The sequence below is a fragment of a genome, unplaced genomic scaffold (assembly GCF_019419815.1).
Source record: "Pyrus x bretschneideri cultivar Hongxiangsu unplaced genomic scaffold, Pyrus_bretschneideri_v1 Contig20, whole genome shotgun sequence".
NCBI classification, from domain to species: Eukaryota; Viridiplantae; Streptophyta; class Magnoliopsida; order Rosales; family Rosaceae; genus Pyrus; species Pyrus x bretschneideri.
The window spans coordinates 5,297,894-5,313,886 of record NW_025999502.1 but is presented as its reverse complement, the minus strand read 5'-3'; the positions used below and the strand labels follow the sequence as shown (position 1 = coordinate 5,313,886).

The 15,993-nt window shown below is 35.4% G+C and overlaps 2 protein-coding genes across 2 annotated transcripts; one reads left to right on the top strand and one right to left on the bottom strand.

Moving 5' to 3' along the window:
• Positions 1–1,665: 1,665 nt before the first annotated feature.
• LOC103945392 (tubby-like protein 8) lies at positions 1,666–4,726 on the top strand. The gene is made up of 9 exons (XM_048583954.1): positions 1,666–2,235; positions 2,451–2,565; positions 2,986–3,162; positions 3,250–3,302; positions 3,442–3,538; positions 3,721–3,810; positions 3,893–3,985; positions 4,200–4,267; positions 4,414–4,726. Exons 1-9 carry the CDS (start codon positions 1,733–1,735, stop codon positions 4,487–4,489), a joined length of 1,272 nt encoding a protein of 423 aa, XP_048439911.1. The 5' UTR covers positions 1,666–1,732; the 3' UTR covers positions 4,490–4,726.
• A 5,774-nt stretch (positions 4,727–10,500) lies between these two features.
• Positions 10,501–13,862, bottom strand: LOC103945391 (AP2-like ethylene-responsive transcription factor At1g16060). The gene is made up of 8 exons (XM_009355949.3): positions 13,575–13,862; positions 13,327–13,409; positions 13,188–13,196; positions 12,970–13,058; positions 12,749–12,822; positions 12,599–12,649; positions 12,118–12,194; positions 10,501–11,310 (listed from the first exon to the last, which is right to left on the bottom strand). Exons 1-8 carry the CDS (start codon positions 13,736–13,738, stop codon positions 10,757–10,759), a joined length of 1,101 nt encoding a protein of 366 aa, XP_009354224.2. The 5' UTR covers positions 13,739–13,862; the 3' UTR covers positions 10,501–10,756.
• Positions 13,863–15,993: the final 2,131 nt, after the last annotated feature.

Genomic DNA, 15,993 nt, shown 5'->3' with positions numbered 1-15,993 from the left:
TCTGATCCTAGTCTGTTTGTGAAGATCAGTGGGTCTAATGTAGTGATCTTGCTATTGTATGTTGATGATATTATCATCACAGGGTCTTCTTCCAAGCTCATCCAGCAAGTCATTGATGATTTAGCTAGTGTGTTTGATATGAAGGACATGGGGAGGCTAACCTATTTTTTGGGTTTACAGATTGCCTACAGAGAAAATGGAGACATTTTCATTAATCAGTCTAAATATGTTACTGATCTTCTCAATAAGGCGGGTATGATGCATTGTAGACCCTGTTCAACTCCGAGCAAGCCACACACTCAGTTATTGAAGGATGAAGGACAACCAATGGCTGATCCAACAGTGTACAGAAGTATGGTTGGTGCATTGCAGTATCTGACCTTCACTAGGCCTGATATTGCCTATGCAGTCAATTATGCATGCCAATTTATGACAACTCCAACTGAAGAACATTTTTGTTTGATTAAAAGGATTCTTCGATATCTTAAAGGGACATTGCAGTGTGGATTGACTTATTCTGCTCAGGGCAAAATGGAACTACTTGCTTATAGTGATGCCGACTGGGCTGCTGATATAAATACCAGAAGGTCCACCACAGGCTACATTGTCTTTATGGGTTCAAATCATGTATCCTGGCAGTCCAAGAAACAAGGAAGTGTGTCTCGCAGTTCTACTGAGGCAGAGTATAAGGCATTAGCTAATGCTGCTGCTGATGTAGCTTGGGTTAGATCCGTTCTCAGAGATCTGCACGTTTTTCTTCCATCTGCACCATTGTTACATTGTGATAATCTTTCAACATTAGCCTTATGTTCTAATCCAGTTTTTCATACTCGGATTAAACACTTGGATACTGACTTCCATTTTGTTCGTGAAAGGGTCCAAAAGGGAGATCTAGAGGTGCAATATATTCCTACAGAAGCTCAGGTTGCAGATATCTTGACCAAAGGTTTACACAGTCCTGTGTTTATTCATCATTGTACCAATCTCAGACTGGGATATCCCAGTTGAGATTGAGGGGGAGTATTAACCGAGTATTTGTGCATGGGTATTTTAGTCATAGGCTTGTATAAGTTAGTCAGGTGGTTAAGATGTTTAGCTAACTTAGTTATTAAGTTTTGACAGCTGTTAGTTTTGTTTGGTTAGCTATATATACTGAAATATGTAAGCAATTGTATTCAGTTAGATAATACAACAACATTTGCGAGATATTACTTTCTCTCTGCTATAATATTCATTGTTCCTTGTTCTTGCTCTTCGATGGAGATTCATGGCGCAATCTGCCATAGTTATCACAAACCTATACCATTAAAACTAGTTTTTGTCCATACAACGCATCACAATAGATTTGCCTACTTAATTTCCAACACCTTGTTCTCTACTCCCTTTCTCTAGAAGCAAAACACAAAATCCCGCGCTTTCCCATGCTTATTCAAATTCAAACATCTTTGACCCCACCAGAGAGAGCCCCACCCCTACAATGTGTGGGACCAAAACCACATATGACCCCACCATTGTGCTGATGTAGCAGAACAGAGGTGGATCTTGTCTGAATAAATTTTGAGACATCTATTACCGTACACACTAACATGGTAACTTTCCTACTTACTATCCAGTAAAAAAAAAAACCCAGCTTTTTGTGCTTGTTCATTCAAGTGAAGATTCAAATTCTCTCTATAAACATCAGTCTCTCTCTCTCTCTCTCTCTCTCTCTCTCTCTCTCTCTCTCTGAACAATGATGGCTGGTTGCAAGAAAACCACATTAGTTCTACGGCAATCCTCATACAACTCTCTCTATGTCGATCCCCTCGCATACCAGAAACACAGCCGCAGCCACAGCCAAGGCATCGCCTTCATCTCCAAGAACGACAATTCGGAGCCGAACCCATCAGCCTTAAACGTCAACAAAGAGAACGCAATGCCCAAGAAGCCACAGAAGGCCGTGCCCGACAGCGACAAGGAGAATTTGGTCGCACATGAACATGGGTCTTCCTCTTTTGCGATGCAGCCATTGAAGCAGAGGAACTTGAAGTCTCTGTCCACTGGCTGCAGGGCCCTGAAGCCTTCCTCGCTTCAGCTCTGTATGCAGGCGAGCGAGCCGGAGAAGGCACTCTTCGGTGGGTCCACAATGTGGGACCCACCCTGCAATGGGTCCGACAACTCGAGCTCTTTGAACATCTGGGACTACTCCGACTCTGAGGCTGCCCCTGCCTCCTCTTGGTCTACACTGCCTAACAAGTGAGTTCTCTGCCCAATGTGCTTATGCTAAACAAGGGACTTGTAGATCAATTTATTAAAAGCATTCTGCCTTGCATCCGAGGTCCTGGTTCGAAACACCCCTCCCCCAGTCTCGCTTGTATAAAAAAGAAATTGCTTTTGCTAAAAATATGAGATTTTTGTTTCCTTAAAAGAATATTTACTAAACTTGCAATTTATTTGGTGGGTATTTTTAGGTCATTGCTTTGCAGGCCATTGCCAATGGATGTGGGAAGATGCACATGTGTGATAGTGAAGGAAGCAATCCCAGAAGCAATAGATGGAGGCACTCTCTATTCTCTTTATACCAATGTAAGAAAGATGTCTCTACTTTGACGTTTGAATAGCTTATGTCATGTTCGATTTAGCCGAAACCATACTTGTGTGGTACAACTCTTCTGCTGGCGTAATGCCGGTCAGTCATTCCTGTATTTATAAGGTAGAAGATATGTTAGAATACTGTTATATCCCGAGATTCCCAACATTGCGAAACATATTTACCTGAGTTTCTTTTTGACATATGAATCGAATTTGCGTTGTTAGTTTGATTCCAAGTTCTAATATAATCTTCACGGCGTCATCCATGACCTGCGAGCCCTGCCCTATTGCTGTTCCTGTAGCAGTGGTTTGAAGCTCCATGTTTTTTGTTATAAGTTTAAGTACTGATCAACATTAATATTTTAGAGGTAAAATGTGTTAACCTACCTTTGGTTTGGTATTGATATGTTGCAGGAAGGCAAGGGAAGGCAGGACCGGAAACTAGCTATTGCTCACCATAAGCGGCGGAATGGGAAATCTGAGTTGACAATTGCTCAGAATGTGAAGGGAATACTGTCTCATTCGGATGATAGTTTTATTGGTATTGTAAATGCTAACCTCATGGGTTCAAAATACCACATATGGGATCAGGTTAGAAATATATTACTCGTAGAAATCGTAATCAGATTTCCTTGGACATTTTATGTCATTTGGTTGATAATACAGTTTTTATTGCAGGGTGGTCATCCCAATTCCTTGAGCAAAGAGGCTAAATCACTTGCCGTTGTAGCGTAAGCCTCCCTCTCTCTCTCTCTCTCTCTCTCTCTCTCTCTCTCTCTCTCACACACACACACACACACACACACACACACACACACATGTGCACGCAATCTTTCCTCAATTTGTAATGGTTCCTGTTTGTCTTTACAGGTTCACGCCAACAATCCCGAGCTGGACAGGAAGTTACAGACGTATAAGGGCATATATACCCAAGCACCAATCCATGCTGTTAAAGAACACAACGCAGGTGATCTTAACAGTTTCTAAGATATCTTAGGTTAATTCGTACTTACATTGATAATGTGTATAGACCAGGTTCTTCTAGTGACGATCTTATTTTTCTGAGTCTCTGGTATGCGTGAATTGCATTCTGAAATCCAGTTTTTCGGTCAACTTCTTAACTTCTGCGGTACATGTTCTCTCTTGCAGGTACAACACATTAAGGGACTCCCAAAAGACTGGGAAGGGAAGCTTGACAAAGTTCATCAGCTATCCTCAAGGGTTCCCCATTACAATAAAGTAGGGCTATTACCTCACTGTAGGAATTTTTCTTGTTTTTGTTAGTTTCGATCTCCATTAATTGATTTCTGTTATCATTCAGATTTCAAAGCAGTATGAGCTAGATTTCAGAGACAGGGGAAGAGCGGGTCTTAGAATCCAAAGTTCAGTCAAGAATTTCCAACTGACACTGGAGGTAATTACTAATTACCATGGACAATCATGACTCAGAAATCTTACTCGGCTCATCTGAAACGCGCATGTGTTTATGTTCTGTTATGTCTGTAGTAACAATATGATCATCGATTAAGGCTCTCGAATTTTTCCTTTGTTTATGATAATGAGAGTACCAGTGTTTAATTAATGTGTTAATTACTAAGGGATGCTAACTTTTATATATGCGTTTTTAGGAGAACGGAAAGCAGACAATTCTGCAGCTCGGAAGGGTTGGAAAATCAAAGTATGTGATGGATTACAGGTATTATAAGCAGCAACTCAGTAATTATGTGTGTTCTATATATCAAAGGAAGTAAGGTGATCCATATTTATTGAAGTAACATGTATGAAATATATTTATATTCTTCTGAATTGATCACATATTCTTGTGATCTTGTTTTTTGGCAGATATCCTTTGACAGGCTACCAAGCGTTTTGCATATGCTTGGCTTCTATTGATTCAAAGCTTTGTTGCACTGTGTAGAGCAAAATTATCTGCCACTGCGTTTTGTAGTTCAACCTCTGAAAAGAACACAAGCTTTTGAGTTTTAATAGGTACGCATGAGTAACTGAAGGCAGTTGATCAAAAGGACTGAATTTGTTGTGCAATCTTGATAAGATGTTAGTGTGCAGGTGCAAATTAAGTGCCGTTTTTATCACACATACTCCTTGAAATTGATTTAACTTATTAGTTTGGTCTCTCAATTTGAAAATCGAGCAATGTCGTTCTTGAAATTTGGTGCCGCGCGTCAATTTGGCTCTTGCTGTCCAAATTTGTCAAATTTTCTATTAATTTGTTAACATGGCACATAGGAGGCCCGCACAACCAATGGTTCGGTGCCACATTGTGATATCCAAGGAAATTCAATTATTTGGAATTAAAAAATTAAAACTAATTAGAAACTAAATAAAATCAACAAAAAAATACAATGATTTGGTTATTGCTCAAGGTATGTACGTTCTCTCTTTTGATTTCGTGGTGTTTTATGTTTCATCCCATCATTGTTCGAAGCCCTGATCGCGTAGAGGGCTTTCTGCGGAAATGGCAATTCGCAAACTTTAGGAGTGAAGTTGCGAATTTATCCAAATCATGAGTATTTTTATTTTTAGGTCCAAGTACCTCCAAGTTGTTCAAGTGGATGAACAAAGGCTCAGAGTATCTCCGATTTGTTCAAGTGGATGTTTATTTTTAGGTTTGTGTTGTTGGTTTTTATAGGAGATACGAAGGTTCATGATGCGGTTTACGGGCCTAAAGTAAGAATGATGAAGACTGAAAACCCTAAAAAGGGTTGCATTGACGTTATTTGGAAGCCAAAAACAGGCCATAGTGGTGAGTATTTGCAGCTGGACTTGCATTGTTGTCCGGGACTGAATAGTGTTTTTTGTAGAGCGTGTGGTGGATTCTAAGCTCAAGCTACTTAAACTAATGACTGAGGGAATGGTAGAAATGTGCGGTCATATGAGTGCAGAGCTTAAGTAATTATGCACAGAACAGAAAATCAACAGGTGTAATATTCACACACCCTTTTTTACTTCTCACACTCTTTGTTGATTTTTGTCATTTAATTTTTTTCAATTCATTCGATCCGACGGCCGAAAATTAAAAAAGTGTATGAGAAGTAAAAATTGATGTATAGATGGTACACCCCAAAATCAAAGATGAAGCTCGTGAAATGGTGATTTTTTTTATTTAAAGTTTTTGTTTTTGTTGAAAGTAAATAAAAATAACATGTTCTTATGCGACACGAACACACATGAAATTGGATACGTTTTGAAATTCTACTAACCTTTGCAGTGATGCTTCAATCCTCTTTTTCTGAGCTTGTTGTATCTAGGTTTGATGTGTCCCAAGGTTCTACAATCTAAATGTTTTTTAGTTACTGTGTTTATACTTAAAATCTATTTAGATTACTATGTTTTTAATTTAGTTGATTTGGTCATTGTGTTTATAAACTCGGCAATGTCAATCATTTCTGTTAAGTTTCTCTTGATAAGTAAGTAAATTATTCATTTACTGTTTTTTTTTAAATTAGCCAATAAGTAAATTGTTCATTTACTAATTAAAAATTAAAAGAATTAAAGATACTTAAAAAATTCATTAAAAAGAAACAAAAGTGAAACCCCAAGAAAGAGACAATCTCAAATTTTCACCCGTCTCCAGCTGAGATTGAAATTGAGGTTCAATCCTGGATATTTCACCATGCGAAAAAGTTACCTTGATTAAAAATTTCCTTCTTATTCTTCAAAGTTATAAAAAAATCATTGAAATGCTTCATGACCAATTTCATGTATGGTTCTTCACAATCTGAAGTCTTATAATTTGGCTCATCAACTCTTTCTTGAATAAGCAATAAATTATCTCCACTTTCAGTTGTCTATTCAATATCTATATCGCTCCATGTATCTTGTAAGACCTTATATTTTCTAGGGTTTTTTAACTTTAATCCTTCAAAAAGATTAAAATTTAAAATAAATCTGGTGTTAGATTACACATTGATTATAATCCCTTGATGTGTCCCTAATTCAAAATAATTAATGTGCATTTTATTTAATGTCTCCCATTAAATATTTAAATTTATTAATATATATACAAATTTTAATTTATTTTTTGACCAAAAAAGAGTTTTTTAATTTATTAATTTTATTTAACATTCTTTAAACTTGAAAGACTCAATTAATGTATCTAAATGTTAGTACCAAGATGTATTATATTGAACTAATGTATTTAAATGTTAGTACCGAAATATATGTACCGAATATACGCATCAAAATATATTATATTAAATTAATGTACCTAAATATGTGTACCGAAATGTATGCATTGAAATCTTAGTACCAAAATCCATGCATCGAAATCTTAGTACCAAAATGTATTATATTGATTAATATACCTAAATGTTTGTATCGAAATATATGTACCGAAATATGTATACCTAAATGTATGCATTGAAATCTATTATAATAAATTTACCGTACCTAAATGAAGAAGATAAAGTACATTGAAATATGTTGTATAACAAAAATTAGTTTATCTAAATGTTTACAACAAAATATATTACGATAAATGAAATGCAAATTATAATTATAATGAAATAAAATTAATACATTAAAAATTAGGAAGAAAAAAAGAAATAATTAAAAAAATCAAAATATAATTAATAAATGAGGTTATTAATGTATCAAGAAATTAAAATTAAATTTTGATCTTACTCATAGTTTTAATCTAAAAATCATCTTTGTTAAAAGATTAAAATGAAGTTTTGTATATTTTCTATCCCTTTGCTTGATCTAGACGACTTAACCAACGTAACATTAGCACGACCAAACACATACTTTAAAGAAGTTCTCTTTTTGCGTACCAACTACATTTTTTCATCACTTGGTGTAACTCGAAGTTGAAATCTTGAATACCAAGCTGATCAAGTACAACTCGTTCAGTCGGCAGACCTACTCGTTCAGTCGGCAGACCTACTTTAGTACAATAGAACGCAAAGAATTCATCTTCGGATTCTTTCTTTCTGATTCTTCAAATTAAGGAATTTGTGTTGAAATTTAATCGAACGAATACAAATAGGAATTCATTTTAAAAGTTATAATAACTTCAGCATTGAATTAATTTTTAATAGTATGAATCTCTTAATTTGATGGGAATGAAGGAATCTAGAGATGATCTATTTCCCAATAGAACAATAAAAGAGGAAAAATAAGTAGAATTCGACAACTTTCATCGGTACATGCATAAAGTCAAAATTAAGGTACTAAAGAAGGTGAGGGTGGTGGAGTTGGTCCACCATCCATGACTAGCTATTGCCTACACAGTACACATTACAATAATCACACCCGCACACTAACCATCACACCCGCCGATTTCAGACGGTATGTATATGCAACCCTCTTGGAGGCAATTTCCTCAATCTTAAACTTTTGTTTGGTGGGTGGATGAAATTGGGTCTTAGGAATGAGATTGAATTAACAAGAACTTGTAAAACAGACTTGTAACCTACGTATAAAGATAGATTAGATAATTCACTTTATTGTGAATTTATAACTTATCATGTCCAGTCATGTTCATATCACATTTTGACACAACAAACAACGAACTGAACTAGACTCAAGTTCATTTTAGTTTATCACAAGTTATCTCATCCAGCTCACCAAACGGGACTTAGAAGTATTGTTTTTGGCTATAGATTGTATAATTAGCTAGGTCAAGTAATTGTACAAATTAAAAAAAAATAACTAAGGGCATCATAACTCAACTTAATTGATGGTTTATGAAAATATTTTTTTCTTCTTCTTTTATCTACCTCTTTTTATGGTTACTATGGTGTATATATACGATATTCTACATTGAATTCATAAATTATCGAGATGAAGATTTGAACTTATGCATAAAAAGAGAAACACACTCCTCAAGTTAGATTAGCTAAACTCAAATTTGTTTGTTTTGATATTATCCAGTAATCTTTTACATAGGTAAAGCGGTAAAGGTGATGTGGTAGTGTTTTGGGTTTAACAGTAAAAGTCACATTGCCACAAATATATTGTGAGTGTGTGAATTCAAACTTAATCAAAAGTCAACCAAATGCTAAGTCAAACAAAAGCACACGATCCTTGGACTTGGACCTTGAGATCACTTCACAACCATATGCATCCAACTGCAAATTAAATTATTAATTGGGCATTTGTCAAAAGAAAAATCATTAATTGGGTCAAATTAGAATCTGCTCAACTATATTACCCAACTATAAACCGACTGGCATTAATATGGGATTCTGCTCAACCATACACCCAGCTGTAAACTGACTACCACTAATCTTGCTAGTTGATCTGAATTATCTTCATACGCAAGGAAATATGAATTCGGTGCCTACCCCCTATTACTTCTACATTATTTAAATTAATCATAGAAATTGTGTACGGTCTATCTTCAACCAAGGTCTACATTGTTGATCAGATACGGTTAGATTTGATGTTTTCTCTTTCTAATACCGTTAAGAATGTATAAAAAGTCAATGTATTAAATATAGCCAAGTTCAATATACATATACTCTAGACTTTCAAAAAATGAGACATTCTCTAAACTTTTTGTTACCTTATGTGTATTTGGCACAATGTTTGATGTTGGCATGGAAAAATATGAGATGACAGAGAGTTCATAGAAAGTTCTACTTTTAAGATGGGTATGCTAGGGAGATTAAATTTGTAGACAAAACTTGCAAACTAAATAATGTGTCACTAATAGGAATAAACATGTTTATCATAAGTAATAATCCAATCATCCACTTTCATGTCATTTAGTTTACAAAATTTTGCATACAAATTTAATTTCCTTAGCATTACCTTTTTAAAAGTCTTTTTAGTATTTCTCATTCTCTGTATGTGACATAAAAGTCAAACCTCGTTAATTTTCATGACACATACTAAATATTATGTAAAAAATATGAGGTGAAAAAGAATCTTCATTTGAGAGAGTTTGCCATTAAATTATGGGTTCGCCATCACCTTTTTTTGTGTCAAGGGTTTGCCATCAACTTCAACTTTTTAAGAAAAATTAGAAATTTCACTGGCAGCTGCCAACCACTAACGACCTGAAATACCCCCCCGTCCTATTCTGCCCTACATTGGGCCCAATTGAGAGACAATATACAGAGCATTTGCTTCGATCGTTGTCTAAGGGTACGAGGTATATGTTGCAAGCTAAGCTATTTCATTTGTTAGGGTTGCTCTTTAATACCAAAACTATTGTATAACAAAACCTCCAACTTGTGCGCTTGCTTGTTAAACAGGTTGGAAGTTTAAAGAGTAAGACTAACCTCATTGAGAAGGCAGTGACCTATTCTGCCATTCAACAAACCCTATGTTAAGAATTCATTAGTCTTGTACTATGCACAAGCATAATCTATACGCCAACATAAATAACCTATTCGACTGCACATTTAATATTTTAGTTATCTAGTGCATGTCAAACACCGAAAACAATAAATTCCATAAACAAAAGTTCAGCTCATTAATGTACCAAATAGGATGTAAGTGCAACCACTACTATCAAGCTTAATCTATACGCCAGCATCAATAACCTATTGTCCGCACACCAAATGTTTTATTATTCGGTGCATGTCAAACACAAAGACAGTAAATTCAAAAGACAAAAGTTCAACTTGTTAATGTAACAAATAGGACGTAAGTGCAACCACTACAATCAGGATAGGAAAACTAATGAAAATGGCTTGAAAACTTTGAGTTTTAACAATAAGGACAAAATAAAAGGTAAAGTGAATACTACCATGATTGACTTTTTAGTATAAAAATATGGTTTTTTGTTAAAATTCCCTAATTTATTTGCCGACATCCATAACCTATTCAAATGCATGAGTAGTGTTTTAGTTATCTGGTACATGTCAAACACCGAAAACAGTAAATAAAAAAACAAAAATTTTCCTCAATTATGTACCAAAAATAGGACGTAAGCGCAACCACTACATATATATGAAATGAAGTAAATAGGTGTGGCCCTTAAATGCCAACTTTTGAACTTATCTTCTTATGAAAATATTGGATAAATGAACGTATATTCCCATCTATATGAAAATCAACCAATAAACAAGAATTAGCATACTTTCGTCTTTACCATCTCCTTCTTTGTCAATGATCACGATGTCCTTTTACCTCCATATTCACAAGAACATCGAAATAAAACTGGTCTCATTCTATACCAGTATACGTCTTCAACTTCCTTTGCGGATCATCTTCATGCATCAAGTTCACAGTGAAAAACAGGCGAAGCAAACGGCTGTAACTCACCAAAAATAATGTCATCTCCTTCCGCAATGCTGTTCAAGTCTTGGCAATCAAAATACGTTTGAATGTCATCAGGAAAAATGCGTCGACGTATCTCTGGCTCTGAAAGTGTTGGTGAGCACTCCTTAACAGAGGATCTCTCAAGCATTTCTTTAAACTTGGGAGATTGTAGCAAGAGCCCTAGTGCAGATGACGCTGAAGAACCATTTCCTGTCCGCGGCAAGACAACCGAAGAATCGCTAGCGCTACTCGAACTAGTGTGGTCAGGCATGATCTCCAGTTCTGGTTTACCATTAGGGTTGTGCATTTGGTTGAGGACGCCATCAGGGTTTTGCATTTCATAGAGGTCACCGTTGGGGTTTTGTTGATCGTCGTTAGGCCCGTTTGTAGTATTTGGGCACAGAGACTTGATGTAACGGCTAAGATCAAAGTTTGTAACGGCATTAAGTCCACGGTACTCTATTGCTGCCATGTCATATGCTGTGGCTGCTTCTTCTTGTGTAGCTGCCAAGAAAGAAAGTAAAATAATAAAATTCAAAGGTTGTACAAACGTAATTGTTTGTGTGGGATCCAAACAAAGAAACAATAAATACTAGAATTTAATTTGCTAGCAAATTTTGGTGGAAAGATCTGGAAATTTTAGTTCGCAAGAAGAGAAATGTTAAAGAGTTTCTCTAAAAAATATGACTTTTCATGGACTCGTCACTTCACAATTTAACAGTCAATTTTCGTGTTAACTTTATAGAACATTTGCCAAAAACATAAAGTGAGAGTCTCACTTTTGAGAGAATCATCTATGCATTTCTTGGCAAAAAATAAGAATAAAAAACTGTAAATAGCTGCATTAGGCAGTTGAGGTTAGGTGATCTACATCCCAACTAAGTTGATTTGATTGCGTAATTTTCATTGTTTTCTTTATCCTATTATCTTGGACCATATGCCTTGTTTTTTTATTATGTATTGCAAAACTTTTTTTTTTTTGTGTTAGTAGTTGAGGTACACCAATGACGTATGACAAGTCACATCTTTCCACGTGGCATTTTAAACTTGTAACCGGGTTTAGGTAAAGGACATGCACCAAAGTTAACCCACAAGTGAAAGAAAAAGATTCTTTGTCAAGTTCTTTTGGCAAACCAAATTTCTTGTTTTTCTTGGTCTTTTCATTACCAAAAATCCTCTACATTTCTAATTGAACATTCAAAAAACCATTGATTTGAAACTCCACCTAATTTTCTTTCCGTTTAATACAACTTAAAGTAGTAATATTGCTTATAATAAAAGAAATACTAAATAGTAAAAAGTGGGAATTACCGAAGGTTCCAAGGTAAAGGTATTTGTTTCCAAATACTCTGCCTATTCGAGCTTCCCATCTTCCATTATGATGGTGTCTGCACAGAAGAATTAAATCAAAGAAAGTAAAAACCAAACTTACCTATATATGCATAGATTGTGACAGCCATCTCTCAACTTTTTGGCAACTTAGCAACCTTGAATTATATGCACATGTCCCTTCTAACCAAATATGAGTATATGGATGAGAATAGCAACTTGTCAAAACAATCAAAATTTTGTGAAAATGTATTAAAAAAAAAATTAACTATATTGTTTTAGTATAAAAATTAATTTGGAATGAAGAGATATAGGTTTACCCAAGTTAGCAAGAACAGTTTGTTCTACTCTTGCACCTAAGTTTAAATATTACACCCAATAGTTTAGATAAATTTAATGTGCAATTATCTTGTCGCTTGTTAAAGGGAAAAAAATAATATTGAAAATAAAAAAAATAAAGTACCTTGCGACGCCTCTATACTTTGAAACCCCGCGAGAAAATCCACTACTTTTCCTGTTAATTAATAAAAATTTAGTAAAATTAAAATTTAAAAACTCCTAGTATATAATATATCATCAAAGTAAATGCTAGATACAAGTTTAAAATTATCACCTTCTCAATGATCCAATGTATTCTTCTTTCGACTGGCTCTCCATTTCTTTGAGCTCTTCTTCATATGTGGATACCTACAATTAAACAAACAAATAAAAATTAAGGTAGATTCATGCCATTTCATATGCAAATAACATCACATAATCAATTAAAAAAAATGTTTTCGATCAGAGATGGATCCACCAACTCCAATTTCAGTAGGGTAGGGTTAGAAAATATACTGGGAAATTGAGGATTGTATCTCGTCCCCAGTACTTTAATGCCGCCAAGTCATAAGCACGTGCAGCAGCTTCTTCATCATCATATGCCCCTAAAAATATTGAAATATTACCTCATATAGTTAAATGATGATCCATTTTCTTGCTCAACAAAGAAAACAAATTGTGAATTAAAAGGTAGTAAAAAATGAAAATTAAGCTGTTTTCAAATGGGGACATACCTAGATAAACTGCATTTGAGTTGGGATTAATTCCATCAATATCATCATCACCACCAGGAAACCAAAAACACAAGAAAATGAAAATTGTTAACCGCAAAACAAAAAAGAATTAAGGAAAACGAACAACCAAATTAATTACCTTGTCTTCCTTTCTTGTTCTGCGACTCATTCCAGCAATTCTTGTCCCACAGATGAGCTTCGTATCGACCCGTCCATCGATGCCTAAATTCAACAACATTAATCAATAATATTGAACAGTGATATATCGCCCTAAGTTAAAAGCAGAAATGAAGCAAGAACCGGCCAACTCCCAACGAGAAAAGGCTAAAGAAAATGATGGAAACTATAAAATTTAACTATAATGTGCATCCAGGAATATGAAAGAACCTCGTGACGCCACGGTATATGGAGCTCCGCTGGGGCGGAGAGTCACGGCGGACGCTTTTCCGCGTTCGCTTGACTTTTGTTGTTGTAACAGTGCTAGTGGTGCTGCTGCTCCTGTTTGTGCTTCCAGCAGTATTCTTCTGGTTTTGCTGTGAGGTTTTCGCCATTAAACTGGCTCTCTCTCTCTCTCTCTTACCCAAAGAGAGCAAATGAGGAAATAAAGTAAGAGAGAAAAATAGACAAAGAGCGAGAGAAGAGAAGGAGGGAGATGATGGATGTGACTAGATCATCGTAATATAAATATGAGAGAGAAGGAAGGTGCTAATATATTGGAGGGAGAGAGCACAAAATTAATTAAAGGGTTTGATTTTTTTTGCACAAAAATGCATAAATGAAAAGGAAAAGAGTAATGTTATTCTTAACATAATTTTATACCATATTTTTTTATCATCTTAGGTGGACAGATGAGTTAGACAGGTTACATCATTTAATTTCAATCTTTTATTAATTAAAACACTTAAATAATCTTAGGTGGAAGAAGGAGATTCCTTATATACCACAATTATCATTTAATTAACAATCTTTTTATTAATTATTGATTAACATTTTGATTAAATGCTAATTAATTTAGATGATGTGGTTGTTCAACTCATCTGCCATCTAAGATGGTAAAAAAATATGGTATAAAATTATAGTAAGAATAGTATTATGGAAAGGAAAATAAAAAACATTAATGGATATTTGTTTTTATTGGAAATTGGATTGGAAGAGGGGAGAATAGAAGTGTTGAGCCGGCTGAATCACAAGAGTCTTTTTGTGACCGTCTCCAAGCGCTTATCTAGTCTCCTACTTCTTGTCCTCACTTCGTCCTTTCTGGGGCTATTTGTCAAAACTGAATTGATAGCACTTATTTTTTTTTTTTTTCAATTTTATGGCTCATTTGTATATACTTTTAAAATAATGAAAACATTTTTTGTGAAAATAATTTTAAAATCAATTTTGGTAAAAATTTAAGTAGATCATAAACAAACACTTAAACACTTCAAATGTTTTTGAAACCCAGAATCAATTTCACCATAAACACTTTCAATTAACGAGCCCATATTATGCTAGTTACCGATTCATTTACTTATTCAATTGTATCATGCATGCAACTACATATATAAAATATATACTTGAAAGCTCATGAGCTTATTCACCCTTAATTAACTTATAAACTTGAAAGCTCATGAGCTTATTCACCCTTAATTAACTTATAAACTAACTCCCTTTTTAGCCTCTCTTCTTGTTTGTGTGATTATTTTGTTTCTTCCTCCATCATTCTATATCGTCATCACATTTTTATTTATTTTCACTATCGTTCATTCATTCTACTAATAATTATTACCATTTTTTTAATTATTATCCTAAAATGCATTCTCCGTGCGAAAATTTTCTTCAAATGCCAAACAAGTTAGTCGGTACTTATCGTCTATAAGATTATCTCGCAAGGGCAGAAAAATAAAAAATAAAAGTATGTTTAATTTTAACGGGTTGAGTACAAAAAACTACCAAACCTTTTAGGATGATTTCAAATTAGTCTCAACATATTAAAACATTCTATGTGACATCTCACATCGCTAGGGGAGTGATCCTTAAATGTATATTCCCATCCTTACCTAGCACGAGGCTTTTTGGGAGCTCACTGACTTCGGGTTCCGTAGGAACTCCGAAGTTAAGCGAAAAGGGGGCTAGAGCAATCCCATGATGGGTGACCTACTAGGAAGTTGCTCGTGAGTTTCCAAAAACAAAACCGTGAGGGAATGGTAAGCCCAAAGCGGACAATATCGTACTATAGTGGTGGAGCGGGCTCAGGGAGTGATCCGCCCCGGGCCGGGATGTAACAATTTGGTATCAGAGCCTAACCCTAGCCGTGTGTGTGCCGACGAAGACGTCGGGGCCCTAAGGGGGGTGGATTGTGTCATCCCACATCGCCCAAGAGAGTGATCCTTATATGTATATTTCCATCCTTACCTAGCACGAGGCCTTTTGGGAGCTCACCGGCGTCGGGTTTCGTAGGAACTCCGAAGTTAAACGAGTAGCACGTGAGAGCATTCTTATGATGGATGACCCATCGGGAAGTTCTCGTGTGAGTTCCCAAAAACAAAACCGTGAGAGCGTGATCAGGGCTCAAAGCGGACAATATTGTGCTATGGTGGTGGAACGGGCCCGAGAAGTGGTTCCTCCCAGGCTGGGATGTGACATTCTAAATAACTACCTAACGTTTTGAAAATTAACATATGGTCGATCCTTTACCAACATTAGGTGATGATGTTACTAGCGTTTAATGACGAGTTGGACAAATACTAAAGTTGGTTTTCACTATTCGACGTCTTTAGAGTTCTAACCCCCAAATTGACTCATTTGCTAAGTTAAACCATAA